Source organism: Monodon monoceros, unplaced genomic scaffold, assembly GCF_005190385.1.
Source record: "Monodon monoceros isolate NGI ecotype Baffin Bay Population unplaced genomic scaffold, NGI_Narwhal_1 Super_Scaffold_13, whole genome shotgun sequence".
In the NCBI taxonomy this organism is placed as follows: domain Eukaryota; kingdom Metazoa; phylum Chordata; class Mammalia; order Artiodactyla; family Monodontidae; genus Monodon; species Monodon monoceros.
In genome coordinates, this window is record NW_021703769.1 from 78,509,106 (window position 1) to 78,526,159 (window position 17,054).

The 17,054-nt window shown below is 55.0% G+C and overlaps 1 protein-coding gene across 6 annotated transcripts in view; it reads right to left on the reverse strand.

Moving 5' to 3' along the window:
* The window catches only part of CUX1 (cut like homeobox 1), a 372,981-nt gene that overhangs the window by 56,646 nt on the left and 299,281 nt on the right, over window positions 1-17,054 (reverse strand). For 3 of the 6 annotated variants that reach the window (XM_029219955.1, XM_029219954.1, XM_029219957.1), the window contains exons 13-20: window positions 15,192-15,240; window positions 14,380-14,476; window positions 12,704-13,375; window positions 11,479-11,544; window positions 10,074-10,175; window positions 7,807-8,645; window positions 5,396-5,561; window positions 4,805-4,861 (exon numbers count right to left, since the gene is read on the reverse strand). In XM_029219955.1, the coding sequence (XP_029075788.1) occupies window positions 4,805-4,861; window positions 5,396-5,561; window positions 7,807-8,645; window positions 10,074-10,175; window positions 11,479-11,544; window positions 12,704-13,375; window positions 14,380-14,476; window positions 15,192-15,240 (2,048 nt within the window). The remainder of the gene's footprint in view (window positions 1-4,804; window positions 4,862-5,395; window positions 5,562-7,806; window positions 8,646-10,073; window positions 10,176-11,478; window positions 11,545-12,703; window positions 13,376-14,379; window positions 14,477-15,191; window positions 15,241-17,054) is intronic. The other 3 variants (XM_029219959.1, XM_029219960.1, XM_029219958.1) reach the window with 1 other exon arrangement.

The window sequence follows — 17,054 nt, forward strand, 5'->3', positions numbered from 1 at the left end:
AATCAGTTATGTATACACAAATCTTTTCAGGTATTCAAAATAAATGACGGTTAGAAGAGTTCTTTTCAGAGAGCACCAATAGTTACTTTCACTGACGTATTTCCATGAAAGAGAAGAAAAAAAAAGAAAGGAAAAAAAAATCAACTCAGTTCTAGTCCAGGGCACTGAACAAAGCATTCTGCCTCCTTAGCCGGTGCCACGGAATTCTCTGGGGGTTCGGCCAGCCCTTCCTCTTCTTATTAATGTGCTATGCAAATGCCCCCCCTGACTTAGTCACCAAAACTGAGGAACGGATTGCTTCTTCAAGGAAGCTGAGTTTAAAGCACTAAAACCGTGGACGTGTTCTCCTGGTCATTTCATGGGTACCAGGCAAGAGCCGCACATTAAAAAGGAAGGTTGGCCTGCCCCTAACCGGGAGCTGTGGCCCCGGGACTCTCCGGCTGCGTAAGGCCACGTGCAGCATACAGCCCCGTGGCGCTCATGTCAGGGAGGCGGCACACGTGGGACCACCCCCGTTAGAGAGGGACGCAGCTGCTATCTTCTCAGGAGGGAACTGGTGGTCGGCTGAGCGAGAACAGTGACGAGGAGCCATGGAATTCTCCACAGCCGGAGAAGATTCCGGAAGCCGCAGTTCCTGCCTGACACGCTGGGAAAAAGCTGGGTATTTTATAATTAATCCGAGGAGACTGGGCCATCCTTTCGTCGGTATGGCTTGCAATAATCCATCTGGGCGTGGAAGCTTGTGAGCTACAGTAACGAAGTGCTCCCAGAGTAAAAAGTTACAAAGCTGAGCGCATGGGCGACTCCTGTCAATTCTCCATAAGGTGATGAGTGACTGAGTCACATTTAGAAAAATCTGCTCCTTCCCCTTTCTTTCTCCCGCTTTGGAGTTGTCTCTTGTCTCCTTCTTTCCCTTGGGGCAAAAAGATTAATCACACCAAGGAACCATGAATATGAAATGAGCTTTAAGGAATGAAAAGGAAAAAAGCAATCCAATTGTAGATCACATCTAACTAGGTACCTACGTACTACCTACACGGATACACACACGTACACCTTCATTACATCTCAAGGTTTTCTTCTTTAAAAAAAAAACACCCTCCTAACTGATAAGCAATGACCACAGGCCACACTCAGAGAAAACAAGCCTTACTTGGTCCCTCCTTTCTCCTTCTCTGAGCGCTTCCTTTGCTTCTCCTGAGCACTGCTACTGCTACGCAGGGTGCATGATAGCTGGGATGGGAGACAAACAAATGGGAGACTCGGAGAACCAATCCCAAAGGACTACCTGCACCTCTGTCTTGCCATATTAGATTAACGACAACCCAAGACACTGGGGACTTTGAAAGAAGCCAACAGAAACATGTGTATAGAGGGACTTCCCTGGTGGTGCAGTGGTTAAGAATCTGCCTGCCAATGCCCGGGACACGGGTTTGAGCCCTGGTCCGGGAAGACCGCACATGCTGCAGAGCAAGTAAGCCCGCGAGCCTAGAGCCCGCGCTCCGCAACAAGGGAAGCCACCGCAATGAGAAGCCCTCGCACCGCAACAAAGAGCTCGCCGCAAGTAGAGAAAGCCCGCGCGCAGCAACGAAGAGCCAACACTGCCAAAAATAAATAAATTTATATTTTAAAAAATGTGAAACTAGACTACGAGGAAATATAGGAACAGGTAACTGATCTGAAGTTCGGTCCTTTAAAAACCGTTTTTGTTTTTTTTTAAGTTACTCATATGACTGGTATGGAACCCTCCGTTCTCCTCATCAAGGCCTCAACAGCGCAGGTCGCTCGCTGAAAGTGGCATCAATTCTCCTCAGTGTCCAAGGCCATCACCCCACGTCTCGAATCATCAAAGGAACGTTCAGAAATGGTTACAACCACCAGGAGGAAAAAGTGATGAGGCACTGGGAACTTCAGTTTCTCTCTCCTTTATCATGAACCTGATCGGCAAGTTTGACACAGAAATCATTAAGGAAAATTGAGATGCTGAGGGCAACAGGGCTGGGCAGAAAGAGGCAGACAGGAATTCTTAGCGAGGAAAACGGAGTCCCGTGTCAGCAGTTTGCTGTTTAGTTGAGTGAGGCCCTCCACCCCCGGGGCACCTCATCGCCATGGAAACTAAGCACAGAGCCCTGCATCAGACCCACACGATCTCTGCTCAGACCGAGGCTGCGGACAGAAGGTGGGTCTTCCAAAGTCCTTCCACACCTGGGAGGCTGAACCGATGGCCGGGCCAGTTCGGCAGCCTGGATTCTCAGACACTGAGTGTTTCTCACCAATATTCAGGAACAGACCAACCCAGGGTCAGAATTACCTTCCTGCAGCCATCTGCTGCCACCACGCTGAGCTGCCTTGGGCAGAGGCCTCATGGAGCCACCGCCAAGGACAGAGCATCTTTCTGGGTCTGGGGGCCTCTTGGAAGGATTCCGTGGTAGCCACGGCGAGAGCAGGGAATCAGAATCCTGGAGAAATCCTAGGCCAGAGGCGTTGCTCCCCTACCTTTTGGGGGGCAATGCTGAGTGCTTCCTCTGAGACACTGTTTTTTTTTTTTTTGGCCACACTGCGCGGCATGCGGGATCCTAGCTCCCCGCCTGCGTCCCCTGCGTTGGAAGCGCGGAGTCTTAACCACTGAACCGCCAGGGAAGTCCAGACACTGATTTTTTAGGCTGTCAAAGATCCCGGCGTCTCCAATAGTCATTCATCCCACTGATTTACCAACACTCATCATTATAAGAGAATTCTGTTTTTCAAATCTGAATTCCACATACCGAAAGGCACGGCTACTTTAATTTTTAGAAACACTCCCGAAAGGATAACGCTGATAGTAAAGAAATTTCAAACAAGGAAAACTGCCACCCACAGTCTTGCCGCTACGTGATCATCTGTCTTTTCATTCTGACAAGCACTTTCTAGTCTCTCCTGATCCAGAGAAACAGTTTCGCTTAGCTACCATCGTGACTTAAAAAAAAAAATTTCTATTTTCCTAGAATGTAAGAAATAAGTTTTCCACCTTTCTCCACAATCACCATAATTATTATTTCTACGGATGGCTTCCCAACTGCTGACTCACAACAGGCGCGTCGAGTGAGAGGTCGGCCATCCACCTTCCGTCTTGCGGAGATGACACAGAGAGGCCTGCCCGGGCCTCTTCACAGAAAGCAGGGGAAAGTTCTACAGCACTCACTTGTACCCAGGGGCTCACTGCCTCCTGCCTCCCTCCCTCCTTCAATCTGCAGGCTCCCCAAGAGTTTAAATCTCCTCATTTTAGGAAGTAATTTGATCTCTTACAAATATCACTTACAGCCCTCTGAGGAGCCGTGTGAGCTGTTCCCAGGTTGGAAACGTGGCGGTCATAGGAATGTTGCAGCACAGCAGCGAGTGCTCGCTACACAACAGAAAGTAAAGAGCCGCTCTTTAAGGATTTGTTCCCACACGGGGAAGGCTTTGGCATCCATCACAGCCGACCTGGGACTGCAGGTGATTTCTTATTTTATTTAGGAACAAGGGGTTTTGATCTAAAAACCGTTAGTCACATTCTGCCAAGTTGGGTCCTGACTCTGATGGGGCAGCAGCTACTCGGAGAGTTTAACAGGGGGCCAGCTTTCCATTAGAGCAAGAGGCAAGGAGAATTTTCCACGCAAACGTCCGCAAAACTCTAGCACAAACAACCGCGTCCATTATTTTCTCTAATGTGTTTTGAGTGGGCGCCAGTGCTGTGTAAGTTCTCCAGTACCTGCTAATGAAATTGGCCAACGCAGAAAGGCAGGGAGAAGGAAGTACACCTGATCCTTCTCAGAGGGCCAACCACTCCATTTAGAGGTCCAGCCAAGAAAACCAAGAGCTTGGGCTAGATACAGCCTTCCACCCCTCAAGGTGGAACACCCAAAACACAAGAGAACGTCAGCCGGGAGCTTAGCTGCCCCCAGCACTGGCTGCATCTGTGTGTGCGGGTTTGGAGTTTCGAAGCGGTGGAGGCCGCTGCCGCCCAGCTGTTCCCCTCACGACACGTGTTTTCCCTCGTCAAACTTCCAGCAGGCTGGCGGGCTCCACGCTCCTCACTTAGCTTTGTTTGTGTTTTCAATGCATCAATGGGATATGGAGACTAATCAACATGTTTAGAAAAATAAAGAAAGAAAAAAAGAGGAACAGCTCACGATGCTGGCTGTTCCTGGGAGCTGGGTGGGAAAAGCCTGGCACAGGCGGGCACACAGGAAGGACAAGGAAGGGGTCCAGGAATCAGGGGTGTGGGCCAGCCCGGGCTGCCGTGTCCAGGAGTCCACGTGGCGGAGATGTGACCTCAAAGACCAGGCCTCGGGGCTCTCAGATGCCGCCCGGAAGCAGGCCCAGCTCCTGGGCCCGGGCTCTAGGCCCTCCACCACCTGATCCCAGGCTGGACCCCAACCTCAGTCCCACTCTCCTGAGTGTCACGCCCTGAACTGCAATGCCCGTTCCTTGTCTCCTGTCCCCTGCTATGAGACTGGAAGCCCCCTGAGCACAGAATCCGTCTCTGACTTGGACCCCAGCCCCCAGCCCCGAACACAGGGCCTCACACCTAGGAGCCGACGGACTGATGAAAGCGCACGGTGAGGAACAAGAAAACGCTGGAGGGGCCTGCACTCGGCCGCCGACTCTCTCCTTCTCCATTAGAAACTACGACCTCGACGAATCCAGTTTGACTGGAGGGTACCATGTTTTCAGCTCACCGGATCCAGAACGAGGGATCCTTCAAGTCTCCCCAGTACAGACCAGAGGAAAACACAAAAGGCAGGGAAATGTTTCATTCAAAACAGCGGACATGGCTAGTTACCTGAGCTCACGCAGCCCTGCTGCAGGGGGTCCTGGAGTGACGTCATGGAGTGCAGGACTGAACGAGAGAAATGGGTACAGTTAAACGAGGAAACAAACTTGAGGGGCGGTTACAGCTTCCTAATACCCGGAGCACAGCAATAAGGGCCCCAAAGGCCCAAGGGAGGGCACCCACTCCTTACGGGGAGGGCCAGAACGGGGCGGGGTTTGGCCGTCCGCGCTGGCAGGCAAAGCACCGCCGGTAGAAAGCGGGGCCACTGGCTGGCGAGCAAGCGGAAGCCGTCACCCATGAGACCCTTCGTTCTGCTCCTCTGGCTGATTTCCTTTCCTGCTTCCCTGATTTAGCTACTTGACTCTTACCTATATTTATGTATAAACAGCATTTTCCTAATTGGTAACGCATTTTCTGCTGCTTATAAAATTAGCTAGGCACAATCTTCTCTCTCCCAAAAACTGAGTCAGTCCCATGGCAACAGGTGGTGGAGGAAGGGGGGCGGTTCTCAGGCAGCAGCTGACGGCGTGGCTGGTGGTCTCCCCGCACAGGCTCCCCTCCCCCACCGCCTGCAGCAGCCCAGGGCGGGGCTGCCCTTACCTGGCCCTTGCTGCTGTCCTTGGACAGGCAGGACGCCCTGGCCCAGCTCGCCGTTCAGCCAGAGCTGCATCCGGATGAAGGGTTCGCGGCCTTTTTGGGTCAGTTTGCTCCATGGCTTCGGCCGGGACAGCATGTCGCTGACACTGCCCTGGGACAGGCCCAGCACCTGGAATGGCGACCAAAGACACACAGCATCAGCACCCCGGGTTTGGTGTGAGGCCGCAGATGTGTTAGTGATACACGCGTGGCCACGCGGAGGCGTGGTCGGGATGGGTGGCACATGGGGAGCGCTCCTGGGGCCGAGCACGGAACCGACCCCTGGGGGCGGGTGGCAACAGCCTGGGGTGGGGGATAAGCTTTTCAAGGTCACCAGTGGGCTGATGCCCTGGCACGGGGAGCCACGGTCACAGTCCCAGCTTTCAGCTCCCAGGGAGAGGAGGGTGGGTAAACGGAGGGGAGGGGCTCCCTCCAGGGTCTCGATCCTGCCAAGCCTGCAGGGTTGTCGTCCTGACAGCCCGAGGAGGAAGCACTGAAACTCTGTTGCTCTTTGCCTGGTGGCGCCAGCAAAGGCCGAGGTGCTGGGGGCCAAGGACCCCTTTAGAGCAGGAGCGACGGATGCTGGCGGGACGCGGGCGCCCGTCTCCTTTGCTGGCGCCGGGCCAGCCTGGCATTTAGAAAGGTCTGCTCTCTCTGATCACATCCTGCTCGATGGTAGGGGCCCAGAGGTGAGCTGGTGGCAACCAAGGAGCCAGCCTGGGAGTGAAGCTCACTGCAGACGATCGACAAGTTGCACGTACATACCCGACTTTGTTACGCTCACATATGGCCATACATATGTATGGGCACAAACACCCCCCACAGGACACAGATGCAGCCCAGAGATATTTAGGGGCCGCATCCGATCACTCTTTGAAAAGTTCTCAAGTTCCAGAATAAACTGCACTCATGGGCCAAACAAGTTCAATGCTATTAAGTCTCTGCTAAATTTAAGGCATGAGCACAAGTGTCTATTTAAATGTTCTCAAATGATATTTTTACAACGCTGAACTAGAAATTTCAAGGGACTTTCAATTCTCATCCTCATTTCTATTCACCCCGTCACCTTTTGCAAAGTTGGGACAAAGAGCTCACAACCGTGTTTCGAGGATTCATAGCACGGCACGTGGCAAACACTGAACTCAAGGCAGGACCTGGGAAGGCGGGTAGGAAGTTGCGGGGCAGGCCACTGCTGACCCAGCCACGTGGCCCTTGGGGAGGCTGTCTTTTGCTTTTTTTGCTGCATTGGGTCTTCGTTGCTGCACGAGGGCTTTCTCTAGTTGCGGCGAGCGGGGGCTACTCTTCGTGGCGGTGCGCTGGCTTCTCATTGCAGCGGCTTCTCTTGTTGTGGTGCGCGGGCTCTAGGCGCGGAGGCTTCAGTAGTTGTGGCTCGCGGGCTCTAGAGCGCAGTTTCAGCAGTTGTGGCGCATGGGCTTAGCTGCCCCACGGCATGTGGGATCTTCCCGGACCAGGGCTCGAACCCACGTCCCCTGCACTGGCAGGCGGACTCTCAACCACTGCACCACCAGGGAAGTCCCGGGGAGGCTGTCTTTTAGGGGACTGGAGCGCTTCTCATTATGCTCAGCAATTCATTGTTTAATCTAAGACTATCCCGGGGTATTATGTTTTTCTTACATTTTGCAGGCCTGGTAAATTCCCATTATTCCAGAATCTCAGTGACCAGGAAGTGCCAAGAACAGAAAGGGTCTGGTAGCCCATCCACAAACCATGGCCTTTCATGAGCCAGGGAAGGCTGATGTGGAAACAAGGGTCTTCGAGGCCAGCCTAGGCTCTGTGCAGCTCTGCCCGTGCCACCTCTAGCTGTGCATCCCTGGGCAGGTTGCTTCACCCCTCTGGTGCCCCAAGCACGTTCTGAATTATGAGAGAGGTACAACTACGCTTTACATTGCTGTTTCTATCGAGTGCCTTCTGGTTCTCTGCACGCTGGCCGTCTCTCTCTGTGATCAGATCAGATCCTTTTGGCCGAAACAGCCTGCAGAGGCGCCTCTGGGCTCCACTTGGCTGGGGGGACAGAACTCGATTCAGTCACCTGCTAGCTTGGGGCACATAGTTAACTTCCCTGAGCCTCGGTTTCCTCATCTGTCAAATGGCGACTTTGCCACCCCCTCACAGTGTGAGACAAGAGGTCTAAAGGACCGCGGAGGGTGAGAGGGCCTCACCCAGAGCCTGGCCCCCAACGGGGATGCCGCAAATGGGGCGTTCACTGGCCAGCCTCCCCGGAAGTTTGGGAGTGGACGAGCCATGATGCTCCTTGGTTAACTAAGTGGGCGATGGCCACACCCTCCAGACAGATACGCAGTCCTAAGCAGTGAAGGGAGATGGGAAGACCCAGGCTCCCACATCGAGTCCCTTACCTTCTCCCCGAAGATCCTCTGACAGATGCCGTTCTTGGCCAGCTTCTCCTTCACCTGCCGGGTGAGCTCGATGGTGTCCACCTCCTGGTACATGTAGATCTCGTACTGCTCAGGGGTCAGTGGAGGGACCGAGGGCTTGGTGGGCTTCGACAGGGGCACGATGGGGGAGGAGGGCAGAGGGCTGTTCTGGGGTGTCTCGCTGCGGCTGGCTCCGGTGAGGCTCAGCTCTGAGCTCTGGGAGTACGGCGACTCGGCGCTGGGCCAGTCCTTCCAGTACTCTGACGAGGAGGGGCCCTGGAGCTGGCCGCGCTCGGCCCGCGCCTGCCCGCCACTGCTGCCGCCGCCTTTTTCTTTCCCGCCGCTGGCTTCTTCAGCCTTGGGGTCTTCGGGGGGAGCGCTGCTCTTCCTCTCGGGCTGGACGGCGCTCCACCAGTGGTCTTTCCACACGCCGCTGCGGCCCAGCTCGCTCTTCACGTGTCTGAGGACCCCCTGTGCGGAGTCGGCCGCCCCCGGGAGGTCTGGCCCGGGCACGTCCTGGGACTCCTTCTTCAGGACCGGGGCGTTGGGCAGAGCGGGGGCGCTGGAGTCGGGAGCCGAGGGGGGCTTCTTCAGGGAGACGGCTAATGGAGAGTAACCGGACACCGACGACATGGGCGAGGGGGGCATTAGCTTGGGGGTCAGGATGGCGATGTCCGTCTGGGACAGCGGCGCTGGCTTTAAGGCGGGGTCGAGGGCGGCCTGCTGGGCCTCCATCTCACGGCGGGCCTGCTGCAGGATGGAGCGGATGGCGTCGTCGGAGTTCCCGCTGCTGGACGCCGAGGAAGGCTGGGCCGGCTCTGCTGCGGAGCAAACACAGAGGTGAGACGGTGGCGGCACCGCCCCGTGCTTTTTCACTCCACTTCATCCTGACCCGACCTGCCACCGCATGCAGGTTACTGGGGAGAACCTCACGGCTCTGTTTTTCCAACGTTTCCCCCGTCGTGAAACGTTCACGCACCCTGTCCGAGCAGTGATAGAGGGGCCAACGCGCCTGCTGTGCGACCACATGGCCTCCGCGACACACCAGCCGAAGGGGTAAGTTATGATCACGTGTGTGATGGGGGGCGGGGCGGGGGGCGTTACGTGTGCAAATGCCCTGTGACTCTCTTTCCGGGATCACTTTAAACTTAACATTCTCATGTGCTATATCCCAAAATTCCAGTGGTTTTGTTAGCTCAGATCCCCTTCCGGGTGGGTGACTACGGTGTGGCCACCAAGGGGGAGGGGGAGGGGGAGGGCCAGTGTGTGTGGGGGCCAGTGGGCAGGCTCTAGCTCAGGAACCCAGGGGAGTGACCAGGTAGTGGCAGGTGCTAAGTGGTCACAGCTGCCTGCAGCCAGGCCTGGTGGGGCCTCGCGGCCACGTCTGTGGTGGAAGGACTCCACAGAGCAGGGGCTTCGTGCACAGGGCAGGGGTGTGTCTGTGTTGAACCCCGGGTAGAGCACTCAGGTTTCCTCTCCAGCGGAAGGTCTGAGCTGAATCTACAGCCTGGTGCGCCTCTCAAGCAAAGTTCAGCCGCAGAAAAGCTGAAATGTGGGTGTTCTCTTACACAAGGCAGCTCTCAGGGAGCTATGAGGGCCGATTCCTGAAGCCGACTGACTGCAGAGGTGGGGCCATCCACCCTTTAACACTTCCTGCTCCTCTCTGGCAACGTCTGTTCCATAAAGCAGCTGTGGTCAAGTATATACCCAAGTAGCAAAAGCCTGTGTTGCATTTAAAAAAGGGAATCTGGGGGCTTCCCTGGTGGCGCAGTGGTTGAGAGTCCGCCTGTCGATGCAGGGGACGTGGGTTCGTGCCCCGGTCCGGGAAGATCCCACGTGCCGCGGAGCGGCTGGGCCCGTGAGCCATGGCCGCTGAGCCTGCGCGTCCGGAGCCTGTGCTCCGCAACGGGAGAGGCCACAACAGTGAGAGGCCCGCGTACCGCAAAAAAAAAAAAAAAAAAAAAAAGAAAAAAAAGGGAATCTGATACAAAGTACTTGCTAATTTAAGTCACGGAGATTCTAGGCCAGGGGTACATTCTTGAGTCAATGCTAGGGAATGACCTAGAATGGTAACTATTAGCAAAATAGACATCACACAGACCTGCTCCCCTCTGTGCTTGCCTAAAGGCTTGAAAACATACATTCTATTTTTTTTTTTTCACAAAAGTTAATTACTGCCGACCAGAACGCTCATGACAATTCTTTCAACTAAGTGTGGAAGACAGCGGTCGAAGACTTGGACTCCGTACCGGTTTTCTGTACTTGCAGCTCCCTTTTGGCTTGTTCCAGGATGGACTTGATTGCTTCATCGGACCCGGTCTCTGAGGCTCGGATCCGGGTGGTGATGTTACCTGCAGGGAGAAGCCACACCAGTGACATCAAACCCACACCTGGAACAAAACGTAGGGCTGCACAAAGACGTCATTCTGATAAATAGCTGCTGAGTCGAGGCCGGTGATGACACGGAGGCAGGCGTGGCCTCCCGTTTACCTGTACCTGCTGTGCGGGCAACTCCACAGCAGGTACCACGGCCCCGGGGCAGGAAGGGCTTCCTACTGACTCCACCTGGCGTCAGACAGTATTCGGCCAGTGGGACAAGCTCTCACATTATCCAAGCTGGACGTCACCCGTGGGGTGGGGCCGGGGAGAGCGAGTCATTTAATCCGGTATAAGAAAAAAGATGAAGGATTAAAAGGCAACGCTTTTTTTGTGAGTCATTTAAAAACAACTCCAACAGCTGCTTTGGCTTGGGACTACGTTCAAGGCTTTGTACGTGTCCTTGAGGCCAGTATCCCAGAGCGGAAAAATGGGCAGAGAGGGCAAGGGGTGGAGGCTGATTCTCTCGCTATCGTTTGCTCGTACAAGGTGAAGAGGCTGAAGGCTTAAGTTAAAATTTTCGGGTCTCTTATCACATACTATCTTTTTAAAATTTATGAACAAAGAGAGAAGCCTGCGGACATGCCTAAAGGACAAGAATTCCATCTTTCGGTCACACGGTGATGCTCTGCCGAGCAGCCACGTGCACAGATGCACTGAAGCTACTACGGCCCGGGGGCTGGCCCCGGTTCTTCCCGGAAGCCGTCCACGTGTTTGAGTTGGTCACTACCTCACTAAGTGTGAACCGCCACATTAAACCATTTAAAAACAAGCAAACCACCGGGACAAAACCCCATCAAAGCTGCGACTCCGAGGAGTGCCACGGGGGCTGGCGAGCAGGTTCCATTTGGGATCTGTCCCCTCTGTCATGCCCTCGACACATTTCAGAGTTCAGGGAAGGTACAAGGAAGCAGCAGTATCTCATCTGACTCAGTCACCTGATTCTTCTCAGAGCAACAAATGTTACTCTTTCACCTGCTTCTGAGAAAATGGGGAAAGGCGTAATTTGAATCTAAGAGGGGGGTGGGTGTGGGATTCGCATTTTGGGGCTCATCTTAGTGGTGCCGCCCCCTCCTGCGCTCGGTAGAGCGCGGGCAGCTCAGGGGGAAGGGGCCGTGCGTACTTGAACCCGTGCTTTGTTTTATACTTACTAGCTCTGTTTTTCCATCAGGTTCCAGGCCAGAATCACACTGTACAGTTTTAACCCGAATACACAGCTAAGGACATGCTGCTTCCTAGGTTACTAACTGCAAAGAAAAACACCTGCCTGCGACATACCTTCAGACCCATTTCTTCGTTTCGGTACTTCCTGAAATAGTCTGTTCAGGCTCTGGCCTGGATTCTCTGTTGAAAAACAAGTGTGGTAAGAACAAAACAATCAGGGGGATGGTGGTGTTGACGTTATGGGCTGCGTGATATGAAATCTGAGCCGCCTGTCACTACAGAGAAGGCTCAGGGCTGCCTGTGCCACTTGGGAGTCACTAGAAACTTTGGAGAGGCCCTTCCCTGGCTGACCGGCTCACAGAGGCCACGGCCCTGCCACCAAAGGGGATCAGATGGACCTAGGTGGCGGCCTGCGGCACCAGCGCCACGGGGGTCAAACGGAGGGAGCAGGGCCGCCAAGCGGATCGCCCACCAGCCCCGGAACGAAGCTCGCATAAATCATCCAGAGACAGTCAATTTCGGTTAACAACGCCGTGAAAGCCTCGGTGCCCTTTGTGCGAATGGACGCTGTTTGAAGCATCTCCCTTCTCCGAGTCTAAATCTCAAGTGCGTCTGAGAAGAGTCCCTTTCTCTATCACTGCTGACTTAGCAGAAGGATCCCCTGTCGTTAAAGAGGGAAGGAGTTCTTGCAGTTAGGGACTGGACGGACTTTTTATCTTTTTATGGGCGGGGGGTAGGAAGCGTGTTTTAATACAACTTTCATGTATTTTACTCAAGGCAAGCATGTTTCGCCGGTAATGCTAAACAGATCGCTAGCGGGACGTAAACACGGGGAGTGTGACCGTGGGCCTCGCTCCCACTGGTGCGGAGGGAGGAGGGGGGCGCACGTGGTCGGCTGGCCCTCCGCGTGGACCCAGCGTTGCGTGAGGACCGCCCCCGGCCAATGCTGCTGCTCTAGGGCCGGGTGGTACCCACGGGCCCCTCCCCATGTGAGGCCAGCACCTAAGGCCGGAAGGATCGCTGGACACGAAACGCATCAGAACGTCGAGCGTGAGGTAATTCCCTCCGACTCAGTACGTGGTATTGAAATAGCGAGTCTACTACGCGTGAGGTGCTGAACGATTTTCAGAGGCCGGACCACCCCCCAGGTCTAACAGCCTTAGCTCCTGCCCCTCGGCCCTGAGCTCCGGCAGTGGCAGGACTGAGAGCTGTACCTGATGTGATGCACAACAGATGTCTCATCTCACAAACACACAGACACACACACACACACACACACACACACACACCCCTCTCCATGACGAGCTCACACATGGGCACCAACCCATGAGTCTCTCACCTCTTTGTCTGCCTTGGATGCTGCGAAGAGCCAGGATGTTCTGCTCGTCCGAGAGGAACTGCTTCATCTTGTGAAACGGCTCCTTGCCGCGCACCGTCAGTTTATTCCACGGCTTGGGCCGGGCCAGAATCTCGCTCACGGACCCTTGGGACAGTCCCAGTACGTAGTGTCCGAAAATGCGCTGCCCGATGTTGTGCTTGATGAGCTGCTCTTTCACCTGCCGGGCGATTTCTGCAGTGTCCATCTCCTCGCCCTCGGAGACGCTCCCAGCACTTTCTGACTGGCTGGGAGACGGGGCCATGCCATTTACATCTGGGCTTTGTTGTAATGGACTTTGGGAAGATATGGAGTTTGTGCTGTATGGACCTGTTGAAAAAATCATGCTTGTGCTTCCTGCTTCCTGCATGGCCTTGGAGTAGAAGGACTGCATTAGCTGTCGTTGGAGGAGAGAGTTTAGTGCAAATTTTCCCGTAGAAGCCAGGGGCAGGCTGGGGCTTGCCAGGGATGAGCTGAAAAAGTCTTGCGTTAACCCCGCTGGTGAGAACTGGTGTGTACCATTAGTATTGGAAGCCTGCTCCCCCGTGTTGCGGGGCAACTGAGAAGGAGGGGAGGCCGGCAAAGGTCCAGGACGCCGACTCTCAGGCTGGTCTTTCCCTTTTCTCCTGGCTGACCCTACAAGGAAGGGCAAACATAATGCATTATGGGGGATTCAAAAGGGAAAAAAAACCAAGACCAGGACGCAAAGTTTGCCCCGCAAAAGGGAAAAAAAAAAGTGCAGATTTTTTTTTTTTTTTTTTTAACAAGGGCCAATGAGGTGTGTTGGTTTGTTTTTCAATTGAATTTTTAAATTAGCCAAACGAGGCCCCCCGGAAACAAGCAACATGCATTTCATGTTTGCACCTTTCTTGTACGTTGCAGCCTGGAGAGTTCCCCTTGACATAGACTCAAACTCCTAACGTGACAAGGAGCCGGTACCACACACAGTAAAGAGTCGGCAGGTCGCGGGCCTCTCATCAGGCCTCTAGCATTTGAGCTATAACCAGAAGGGCCCCACCTGAGGAGCAGCAAACACTGACATTTTGGGACCAACGGATTCTCACACCACTTGCTCTGAGGCGAATGCACCGCACCGAGTCCACTCGATCGAAGGCACGCACATTTTAAGAATGAAATATCATCGGAGCCCGAGACACTCTTAAACGCTTTACCAGCTGCCAAACCCGAAGCAGTCAGTGACGCCACCACTTCGGGACGAGCAAAGAAAGGCTAAGGATGGGGGAGGCGTTCCCAAGGAAAACCTGACAAAGGAAGAAAAGCTCCACTGAGCCGGGAAGGGCAGGGCCTGGCCCTGGAAGCAGCCCCGGAAACACCACGGGAGAGGCCGCACAACCAAGAAGAGACCAGAAAAGCCACCGTCCGCGAGCGAGCGCCCTCGTGGGCTCTCCCGCAGCACGGCCCTGCCTGCGCTCCGCAGACGCCCTGCGGCCTCGCGCCTCGCCTGGACCGTCTCGGAGCGGGTGGGGGCGGGTGGGGGGGTGAGGAGGAGACGGACACTCGTTAGTCAAGGTTCTCATCGCCCGGTGACGCCCGCCATGCATCGGCCCAGACTCACGGTTCGTCTTCTTCTTCCTCGACCCCGGGAGGGGCCAAGCGGACGCGAGACCCTGTCAACCTACCACTCAGGTCGCTGTTGGAGATGCGCAGCGCGGCGTTCTCGGACTGCAGCGAGCGGTTCTTCTCCAGCAGCAGTACCTCCAGGGGCCTGGATGAGTCCTAGACGGGGCAGAGCGGGGCTCACCGCGGGGCCGCCAGACCCCCAGGATCCCCGCTCTGACCTGACCACCCCCCGCCCTCCCCCCGAGGACGCTCCACGCACGTGGAGAACACTCGAGTTCCTTTCTGAGATAACTCATTCCGGCTGAAGTAATTTCTCTCTTTCTAGGCTCACGCAGCTTCCAGACAGCTCATTATTTCCCCTTCTGTACCCAAATCCGAGCATCTAGACCTACGCTTTGTTAGGCAAAGGGAGCCACAGACCCGTCAGAAAGGCCTGCAAAGGTGATCTCTTTTGGGTGCCAGCCACCAAGAGTCAGAGGCTGCCTTTTGGGCATCGGGAGCGGGCTTCCACGTGATGACTTAAAATTTTAATTGGCCACTGGGTTACCGTGCGCCATTGTCATCTTGCCCGTTTCTTGTCCACGTGAGGCAGTAGATAATAAAAATTCCTAAGTCAGTCCACTTGGGGCTGCTCTTTTAACACAGCCTATAATCGTTTGTACCCACGTTCTCAGGACCTGCCCAAGTTAAATTGCAATTTCACGTGAACGCGGTTACCAGTTTCAAAGACACTAACTTTTCTCTTCTTGCCCCTTTTAAGTTAAAGATAATTTGCTTTAACTTGGCGAAATATCCTTGAGGAGAAACACCGCGACGGTGAAGCAGTGACGCGGATGCTCACGCACACGGAAAGCAAAGGGAGACCATGTACCTGCGTCCCAGCTCCCTCGGCCGGAGCAAACTCCATGGACTTCAGGATGCTGCGGAGAGCAAGACAGAGCCGTTAGCCCTGCTCGGACCTTTGGGGGCAGCCGCGCTAACGAGCGGCCACGTCACCGCTTCCTGCTCTCCAGGAACCGAGGAGCTGACAACTTTAACAACTTCCCTGGCAGCTTTATCATCTGATAGCGTCTCTGGAATAACGATTCGACTAGCAGTTGGCCAGCGAAAGTTTCTTGCCCAGCATGTAAATCATTCCATATGGAATCACACCAGGTCTGTTCAGAGTATAATTTTAAAGTTAAGTTGAACGCAGACGTAACACTGCTGCAAGTGGCATGTATTTGTAAAGCTGAGAAGGGCTGAAAAAGCTGTAATGAGGAAGCCGGGGAGAGGAACCGATGCCCCTGGCCGCTGCCCCTCAGGTACACTTGGCAGCTGCCGCCCGGGGATGGGCCAGGAGCGAGGTCCCACCGCTGGATGGCTCAAAGGCGGCAGCGGACCGTCTGCAGCCCAGGCTGGGGAAGGAGCCACTGCCAAGGTGTGGGCGCCAGGGCTTACGTCTCCTTTGTTCTCCTTACCATGGAAACTGCTCCGGTCTCGGCCTGTGTCAACAAGTCCGAGAGCTGAGTGAGCGCGGGTGCCCAGGACTGCTGTTCACAGCGTTCCGCACACGTGGACACTCCTTTCTTCCTGTGGGTCCGTGTGGCCCCAAGGAGCCCAGGCGCTCCCCTCACGCTCGAGGCGGGAAGGTGAGAAAGTGGGCAGCTTCCATCCCGGGCACCGGGCCTCCTGCACTCTCCCAGCTGGGACTCTAGCCTCGGCCCTTCTATAAGATCAATGGCAGTGCCATCCGGAGAGCACAGCGTGCCCAGGGCCCAGGGGGCTCTCTGTGCCACGGCCCCCGGGAGGTTCAGTGAGGAGCTGACCGCTCTTAGCTCCCCCGTGGTTGTATCTTTGTAGTGGCCCCTGTCGTGTAAACTAACAAAACGGGAACGAGGAGCTCATAATTCTGTTTTATGATGAGCTGCTACCGAGAATCATAAGAGCCTCGGGCCGCACTGCATCAGCCAGGAGAGAAGAGGCGAGCCGTCTGGACAAGCCTGTCTTTTCTTTGTGGCTGTCACATTGTTTGCAGCTACATTCTTGTCTGAGGGCCTCTTTAGGATCATGTAAGAAACGACTAAGTGCGTCTGAATTTATACTGAAAACGTCAGTGTCTCTTCATTTATTTATTTTTATTTATTGTTTTGCGGTACGCGGGCCTCTCACTGTTGTGGCCTCTCCCGTTGCGGGGCACAGGCTCCGGACGCGCAGGCTCAGCGGCCATGGCTCACGGGCCCAGCCGCTCCGCGGCACGTGGGATCTTCCCAGACCGGGGCACGAAACCGCGTCCCCTGCATCGGCAGGCGGACTCTCAACCACTGCGCCACCAGGGAAGCCCTCTCTTCATTTATTCACCAAGTTTACTGACAGCCTACTACGTGCCTGGCGCTGTGCAGACTCAGAACCACTTCTCATCCTCAGGGACCCTACAGTGATTCTGGGTGGAAGACAAAATCCAAACAGCACCAGCGGGAGAAAACCCGGGCAGGAGACGGGTGTGTCTCATGAGATGTCAGTGTTTGTGAAGGGCCTTGAAGGAGCAAAATGCTTTACAGACTCCTGGGGTGGGGCACGGTGGGGACCTCAGGGGAAGAGATGGGACGGAACGGGCGCTGGTGTGCATCCAGAGGGCGTGTGGATCACCAGGAACTGGGAAGCCAGGGACACCTTCTAGCAGAAGAGCCACCTGAATGCGGCTGTGCTGGGGCCGTGTTGGGCAGATGTAGCAGAAGCGCTGGCAGGAATATGG